The sequence below is a fragment of the Vicia villosa genome, unplaced genomic scaffold (assembly GCF_029867415.1).
Source record: "Vicia villosa cultivar HV-30 ecotype Madison, WI unplaced genomic scaffold, Vvil1.0 ctg.000278F_1_1, whole genome shotgun sequence".
NCBI lineage: Eukaryota > Viridiplantae > Streptophyta > Magnoliopsida > Fabales > Fabaceae > Vicia > Vicia villosa.
Window position 1 is genome coordinate 1204232 of NW_026705117.1, and position 9306 is coordinate 1213537.

Here is a 9306-nt window from a genome sequence, read left to right on the forward strand (position 1 = left end):
ATGATATTTTTGGGTAGAATTTGGGGTGTTACAGAGAGCATGCAGAAAAGATGGGGCCTGAAGCTACCAAAGTCAAAGCTTTGACAGACAAGATCAAGTCCCATGCATTTAGTCTCGACTTGGTCGACTTGCTGCGTGACGACCCTAGCCTTGGTTAAGAGCTTCTGGAAACTTGTGCTTAACTGCAGGGGCTGGAAATCTCTGATTTTTGCAGGCTCACAGTGGAGGCTTTTACGAAGCTTCTTCCTCTTCTTCTTGAAAACATTGAGAACGTGAAGAGAAATGAAGATTTGATTGAGGCTAAGCAGATAGCTATGAAGACAAATGTCGACACTGTGAACAAGGCAAAGAAGGTGATCAAAGAGATAAAGGATCAGCTGGCCCAGAAGCGTCAGGAGCAGCTCCCTAAAACCAAAAGATCCACAGCAATCCGTTGTCGGCTTGAGGAACTGTCGAAAGAGATGTCGCACTTGAAGGAGGAATTGGATCTCATCACCAAACAGGAGGAAGAATTTTCTAAGGAAATTTCCCCCACGCAGGCGCACATGTTGAGGATGACTGTCGGTGCTGTTGTTGTTAGCCAAGCCACGAATCAAATTGAAAAAGAGATTAAGGTGCTCAAGGAGAAATCCGACACCTTGGAAAACCGGGCAACAGATCTTCAGATCGAATTGCGTGAATTCCATAAGTTATATGGCCATTTGTAATCTTGTTGAGACCATCTACGTATGGTTTTATTTTGATGTAATTTTCTTTTGGTACCATTTTTTGTAACTTTTAACAATTGGTTTCCGGACCAAGTTTTAAATGCCATATTTTCATTTTACTTGCTGGCTTTTAATTTATTTAACCAGATCTGTTTCGACCTTCCATCTACGACGTCGAAATGGTGAACTCCAGAAGAGTAGGTTTATATTCTTTTAAATACTTACCATTAACCCTGATAATCCATCGATCCGGGGCTAATTCCTCTAACTCATAAGCGTTATTGGTAAAGACTTATATTACCTTAAACGGTCCTTCCCAATTTGGTGACCATTTTCCTATAACCCTGTCGTTTCTGTCCATAGGCAATACCACTTTCCAGACTAAATCGTTAATAGCGAACACCTTGTTTCTTACCTTTTTATTGTAAGCTCTAGCTACTTTATCTTTTTGTCTTCTCAACGAATTTAGAGCCAACATTCTTTCTTCATCCAGATCGACGAGCTCATCTGTCATCATACTCCAATAATCTTCGGACGGTATCTCATGTTACCTCCGTATCCTCACTGATTGGACATATATTTCAACTGTTAGTACAACATTATGTCCATATGTAAGTCGAAATGGTGTAGTGCCAGTTGCTTCTTTGGGAGATGTTCTACATGCCCACGAAGCTTGGCTTAGTGACTGATTCCAAGTTTTTGGTTTCTTTCCCACATGTTTTTTGATTAGGCAAATTATTACCTTGTTACCGGCTTCGACTTGACCATTCGCCTGGGCGTAGTATGGTGTCGACGTTAATAATCTTATGCCAACATCTCGAGCAAACTCTTGCATTTTCCGTTCGGTGAACACTGTTCCTTGGTCAGTTGTAATGGTTTCTGGTATTCCGAATCGACATATAATGTGATCTTGTATGAAGTCCATCACAGCTTCCTGATCGACATTTTTCAAGGCTGTAGCTTCGACTCATTTTGTAAAATAGTCAATACCGACCAAAATGTACCTCTGCTGTTTTGACGAAGCTGGTTTTATTTCCCCAATCACGTCCAAATCCCATCCTCTGAACGACCAAGGTTTCACAATGGCATGCAATTCGCTTGCAGGGATGTGTTGGATGCCCCCATGCATCTGGCACTGTTGGCATCCTTTTGCAAACTCTATGCAGTCTTTTAACATCGAGGGCCAATAAACCCTTGAGCGCATTAAAGTCCACTTCATTTTATGTCCAGCTTGATGCGCGCCACAGGCCCCACTGTGTACATTCGACACGGCCAAATACGCTTCGTTCTCCCTCAGACACTTAAGCAGTACACCTTCGGTTGTTTTCTTGAACAGTTCGTGTCCCATCAGAACGAAATTAAGAGCTCTGTATTTGATCATCCTATCTGTCAAACCCGTAGGATTGCACAAGTATTCCACCAATGGCTTACGCCAGTCATCTTGTTGTCCATTATCGACCATTAAAATTTCAAAATTTTCAGCGTCGATTGCTCCTAACTTTATAATTGACAAATCTGGGGGAGACAACACAGTTGCTCAAACTTTTTACCTCACTTGAACAGGTTCTTCTTCACCATCTTTCTTGTATTCTGATGCCTCTTGTGATAAATCATTAGCTTCCTGATTCTCTCGTCTGGGTATGTGTCGAATACTTGTTGAATCGAATATTTTGAGTAGCCTATTCGCAATCACGAAATACATGATTAAGTTTTCTTTGACGCATTTGTACTCTTTAGAGACATGCTTCACTACCAATTCAGAATCTCCCATGATTTCGACATTCCTTGCCCCCAATTCTAGCAGCAGTTCAAGTCTGGTTATTAAGGCTTCATACTCTGCTTCATTGTTGGTACACGTGCCATCTATCGAATACTTGAACTCTACTGGAATTCCATCTGGAGAAATTATGATTCCTCTTATGCCCGTGCCATTTTTGTGACTGGATCCATCGAAATATAATTTCTAGGACGCCAAGTCGACATAATTTTAAGGCATATCGACCACAGAATGGTCGACAAGGAAATCTGCTACTACTTGCCCTTTCATTGCTTTCAACGGAGCATATGTTAGGGAGTACTCAGTTAACGCTAATGCCCATTTACCAATTCGACTGTACAAAATTGGTTTAGACAACATGTGTTTAATAATTTAGAATGCGAAGAAACATACACATCAACTAGTTTTATATATTGCTTCAACTTCATACAAGAGAAATACAGACACAGGCATAGTTTTTCTATGTCGTTATACCTAGTTTCAGGACCATTTAACATTCGACTAAGATAATACACAGGTCTTTCGACACCGTTGTCATTTTCTTGAACTAACATACTTCCTATAGTCGATTCTGAGGCTGCATTGTACAACCTCATGGGCCTATTTCTAACAGGTGGTGCCATTATGGGAGGCTTTGTTAGATATTCTTTGATATTGTCGAAAGCCTTTTGATGTTCTTTCTGCCAGATGAAGTCTTCGTTCTTCAGTCGAAGCAGTGGTGAGAATACCTTCATCTTTCCACTTAGGTTAGATATAAACCTCCTTAAGAAATTTATCTTCCCTAACAAGGACTGAAGTTCTTTTTTGGTCGACGGAGATTTAACATTCATAATGGCTTGGGTCTTGCTTTGGTTTACCTCTATACCCTTTTTATGCACCACAAAGCCTACGAAATCCCATGCATGCACACAAAAAGCACATTTTAATAGATTCATTTTCAATCCATGTTTCCTCATCCTTTCGAAAGATTTCCTAAGATGTTTTAAATGTGTCGACCTACAAGTCGATTTTATGACAATATCATCGATGTATATTTGCAAAAAAAAATTGATGAAGTCATGAAACATAGAGTTTGTTACCCTTTGGTACGTGGCTCCGGCATTCTTCAGGCCGAATGGCATAACCACCCATTCATATGTTCCTAATGCCCCCGGGAAACGAAACGCCGTCTTCGGCACATCTTCCTCTGCAATAAAAATTTGGTTATAACCAGCATGACCATCTAACATACTTAAATATTCAAAACCAGCGGCTGAGTCAATTAACATTTCTGCTACTGGCATGGCATATTCATCTTTTGGAGTAGCGGCATTTAGATCTCTAAAATCAATGCATACTCTTAGCTTCCCATTTTTCTTCATAACTGGCACTATATTTGCCAACCACTTAACGTACCTTGCAGTTCTTATGAACTTGCTTTTAAGAAGTCGTTCGACTTCTTCCTTTATCTTCGACATTACTGCTGGAGCAAAACGTCGAGGTGTTTGTTTTTCTGGTTTCTTTCCAGCTTGTATTGGCAATCTTAATTCGACCAATTCTCTGCTCAAACCAGGCATTTCATTATAGTCTCATGCAAAACAATCTTTAAATTCTCTTAATAATAAAATTACCTCCGATCTAAGTCTTTGGTCAATGTTGGCGCTGATGAATATGGTTCATTTGTCTCCCTCTTCGCCAAGATCGATTTCTTCTAAAGGATCTTGTGGTTGCATTTTCTCTGGCGCCATAGGGTCTTTTTCTAACCCTAAAGGTTCGTCGTCATATATGCAGTCGAAACGCTGATTATCGACGTCTTCTAATGTGTCTCCTCTCGACACTTTCGCTTTTATGGTCGAACTATCTTCTGTGGTTTGAATTTTATTTGCTTCGTAGGCCATGTTCGTTTCAGCTTCTAAATTCGAATTGATTTTGTTTTCAGCAATGTATGCTGAAATCCTTTTTAGAGCTTCTAGCTGAGACATCATTATTAGTGTTACCCCAGCCTGATGGCGCGGGGTCTGACACGTATGGATCCTCTAAAGGCTCCACGTCCCAAATAAAGCCATGGGTCTCATGCAACTTCAAGGAGACAAATGCTTCATTCAGATTTGGATATACATCCTCAGCTGGTTGACAAGGGGCTATATTGGCCAGCTTCATGTCGAATTGCTTTTGACCAATTGTAATACGGTGAACTGACTTTATCGAAGTGTCGCGGTAAGCAAGAGTCGCCACCGACTTTTATTTTATCCAAATTAACAGAAGGGCTAAAAGAACAGGAAAAACCTTTTAAATAAAAACTGAGTTCTGGGGGTAATTTATGCAAAGGGAAGGTGTAAGGCACCCTTTGCATCCATGGTTATCCATGGGCTCTTAATTGCTTTGCTCTTTGAAACCAAAAGTTTAGAAATGTAGAAGAAGAAGAAATAATGACTTTAGCTCGTAAATGAGCGTAGCCTTTTTGAAGGTTTATGAAAAAGTATAAGAAAAAGATTTAAACCAAAGAAAAGTAATTAGGGGCAAATTACCTGGTTAGATGAAAAATATTCTTTTAGCCTTTCAGGGCTATCCATACCATAGAAGGGTAAGGAAGTCCTTTCATTTGTAGGTTGAAGGGTCATCTAATTATCGTTCGCCATAAGATTGTCCCTGCCATAGAGGGACAGGTAGTCTAAGGGAAGGATCAGAATAGCCATTCGTTAGGCAACCAGAGGATACCTCAGCACTTCGTAGGCAACTTCGAGGGACGAGATCATATTAGCAAATCGAAGGCAGCATCATTGGGACCTATGATCTTAAGAATGAACCGAGGGCAACATTGCTGAGGTATCCTCGTATTCGAGGGACTTGGATATTCTGCACTGAAAAACACAAGGCAACAAGGCAACAGGCAACAAGAGAGGTTACCATAAAAGGTGTGTGGGTGCAACAATCACGTGGTCGGATTCAATTATATTATCTTGTAATTAGGTGATTCTAAGTTCAATTCGCGGTTATCACTCCCTAAATTACTAACCACGCAGTTAATATAATGATACAGTTTTAAGTACCTTCAAGGCCAAGCAATACAACCAGGGAACAGTTACATAATCGGCCATGGGGATGGGGGAAAAAGGCAATATTAAAACTTCAATGGAGCAGTAGGTCTGACACAAATAATAATTTAAGAGAAAGAAAATAAGTTAGGTTTTAGGGTTACCGACTAATCGAGCTTTGACGATTGGCCAACCCTGAAAATTTAAAAAAAAAAGAAAAATAAACACAAAGGGGGGAGTGTATGGCCAGTTCATTGATGTTGAATATAAAATCATAATTTTAAATCAGAAGGGCAAAAAGAAATAATTAAATTTAAAAAGCAAAAATAAATATTTAAATTAAAAGAACAGAATCAGGGACTTAGCTTTGATCTGATATGGCTCGTAGTCGGAGGAAACCCTGATGCTAACCCTGAAACTGCACAAAGAAATTTTTTCAGTGTAGGAATGATCCTCGTAAACCCTGATTAGGGAACAAGTTAACCATGATTAATAGAATAAATAAATCAATTAATTAATTATTGGTTTTTAAACCTAATTAATTAAATCGGAAAAAAAATAAGTTTCGATTAAATGTCTGACATTAATATTTTTTTTATCAATTAATAAAATTTTTATGATTTATTAAGTTATTTAATAAAATCAATTTAAATCAAATAACATAACTAATAATAATTAAAATAAAGATTTTATTTTAATATTTGTAAAAAAAGAAATTTAGTAAAGAGAGTTTTATTTATGGAAATTATTAAAAGGATTTAAAAAAAGGAAATATGTAAACATATAATAAAAATAAATATAGGCTGTGCAATTAAAAATAAAAAAAATTAAAGAAAACTTAACTTCTGATCCAGTATGGCGGCGCGCGTGGGAGCATGGTGCACCTGCAGATCTGGGGGCGTTGGATTAAATTAGATGAAGATCTGATGGTTGTGGTGGGAGACCCCATGGTATACGCGCGCAATGTCTCCACACTAAATCACTGTATGAGGGCTAGCAAAGAAAATCAGTAAAATATATGACCCCAGTGAGGATCGAACCGGCGTTTCATGCATCCAAAGCCTTGGGACGCACCCTTCTACCACTCGGCCATTGTTAATACGCTATTAGTGTTATGAACGCTGATCATAATATAAGAAACAAAGTTATTGATTAAATTTTTAAAAAAAAGGTTCGCGCCCAGCAAGTCTTCTTCTTCCTTGGATTTTCTGCCCAAAAGAGAACACTTTTTGGCCACGGTTTTGTGGCGTGGCTGTAGACGTTTGTTCCCACAACCTGCAAATTATCAATAGAAAACACAAAGAAACAGCCCAGATCGAGTATATGTCCCCTCACGATTTCAATGAGACCTTTAATTTGGTCCAATTCCGGTTATATCTAAGAACCCTAATTCAGAGCTTTGAAAACCCTACAATGGTGAAACACAAATTCTATGCCAAAACTCAAATTAAACCAGGCACACACATTGCTAACATCTATATAATCATGAATATGCAATCGAATTATGCTAACAATGCCTGAATTATTGAGATCGAACTTGAATTTAAAGTTGCAAACCATGGCTTTTTCGTGGTGATTCTGGATGCTACTGGGCTCAAGAACGCTTGGGACACCTTCCTAGACTTACAATGATCGTTGCTGAATGTCCAAAATTTTCTGAATTGTCTTCAATCTCAGAAACCGAATTCAAGTTTTTTTTGGAACTTTGTTAGAGCTCTTGTACGATTTCCAGGGGTTCCATCCTCTTTTCTAGGTTTGGTTGAATCATGTATTTATAGGAGCAGTATTAGGGTTAACAAATGTGGATTAAATCTTTGTTAATCTTTGATTGCCATTAAGAAAAATTTGGTTGAAAATTTTGTTGTGAAAGTTTCTAATTTGGCCAAATCTCAATCTCTTCCAATCAAACCTTGTAGAGCATGAAATTACATTGGTGATGTGCCTTAAATGATTATTGAATTAGTTCCAAATCATATATTTTACCAAATATTTAACTTTCTCTTGATTTACTTGATTTTTAATTCTTTTTTTTTAATTAAATAAAAATCATAATAAACAAAATAAATTAAATAATTTCGTGGCAAGTGGATTGTGGACTCTCAATATCATAAGGAAGGAGATTGGGTTTTAAAAACATGGGCCCATTTGCAAAGAAACTTATTTTGAAGCCTTTTTCTTCACATTTTCCTTCTCAAATTTATCCAACTTTGACAAGGCATATCTCCCTCAATTTTTGAGGTATGGAGGAGTTCTAAGACTTTTTAGAATCCTTGGAGAGTCCTCTAACCAATGTCTTTGGTATCATGTCAAAATAATTTTCCATGCTCCTTATATGCTCTTTTGAAAAAGATGACTTTTGGTTGACTTTCAAAAGAGACCTGTAATGTTTTGAGTCATATCTCCCAAATGAAGCATTTTTAGACTTGGCATGTGAGAGACAAAAATGTAGAGAATTCAATTTCCTTCAAAATGAGCTTTGGATGGAAAATTTCTGATGTTCCATGTGGGAGTTATGGCTGGTCAAAGTTCAGTTGACTTTCTCCTATAAAAACCCTAATTTAGGAACTTTTGATTTTGTTGATTTCTGATCTTTTCTTGATGAATCATGATCAATCCTTGATCAAATGATGAAGGACACTTCAAAATAAGGTTGTTGACAAAAAATCAGGAGTTTTGATTGTACTTTGACCACAGTTGACTTTTAGGTTAATCTAGTCGACTGTTGACTTTCTGAGCAATTGAGTGGTCAATCCTTGGAATTGAAACTTGGATTTTGTCATGGAGATAGTTTGAAACATCATAAGCCATATGAGATTCCTTGGAGCTTTTGTTCCATTGATTTTCTTCAGAACAACAAAAGCCCTAGTTTCTTGAACCATTGTTTAGGAGGGATGTCTCTGAGCTATTGTACCTTGATCTGAGTTTGAACGAGAGGAATGAGATGGACAAATTTTGGGGTATGACAGCTGCCCCTGTTTAATTTTCTTATATATGAAGATGTAGACTGGCATATGCGCCTTTCGGAATCTGAAGGTAGAAGAGGATTGAACACTAGAATATCCAGGAATTTGCCCTAGCTGAAGTAGGGACTTTTATCGGAGATGGGCTTGAAGATGCCATCTAGGCAGAGTGTTGTCGGGGATGGGCTTAAAGATGCCATCCAGGCCTTGAGAGAAAGTTTATTGGAGATGGGCTTAAAGATGCCATCCGGCTTGATAGACTTGAGAGTCAGAATACGTCGTACATTAGACCGTATCTGACGGATATATTTAGGATGAGTTGTTCGTTGGACTAGAGGATGGGCCGTGCGTTAGACCGAATCCAATTTGCATCCGTAGATGTCTGGAAAGCTGTGCGTTAGGCTAAAGGATGAGTCGTGCGTTAGACTAAATCCAATTTGCATCCGTAGATGTCTGGAAAGTCGTGCGTTAGGCTGAAGGATAGGTTGTGCGTTAGACTGGATCTAATTTGCATCCGTAGATGTCTGGAGGGCCGTGTGTTAGGATGAAGGATGAGTCGTGCGTTAGACTAAATCCAATTTGCATCCGTAGATGTCTAGAAAGTCGTGTGTTAGGCTGAAGGATGGGTCGTGCGTTAGACTAAATCCAATTTGCATCCGTAGATGTCTGGAAAGCCGTGCGTTAGGCTGAAGGATAGGTCGTGCGTTAGACCGGATCCAATTTGCATCCGTAGATGTCTGGAGGGTCGTGCGTTAGGCTGAAGGATGAGTCGTGCGTTAGACTAAATCCAATTTGCATCCGTAGATGTCTGGAAAGCCGTGCGTTAGGCTGAAGGATGGGTCGTGCGT

At 38.8% G+C, this 9306-nt stretch overlaps 1 protein-coding gene across 1 annotated transcript; it reads right to left on the reverse strand.

The window, feature by feature from the left end:
* Positions 1-1674: 1674 nt before the first annotated feature.
* LOC131626247 (uncharacterized) lies at positions 1675-2169 on the reverse strand. The gene has a single exon (XM_058897084.1). It carries the CDS (start codon positions 2167-2169, stop codon positions 1675-1677), a length of 495 nt encoding a protein of 164 aa, XP_058753067.1.
* Positions 2170-9306: the final 7137 nt, after the last annotated feature.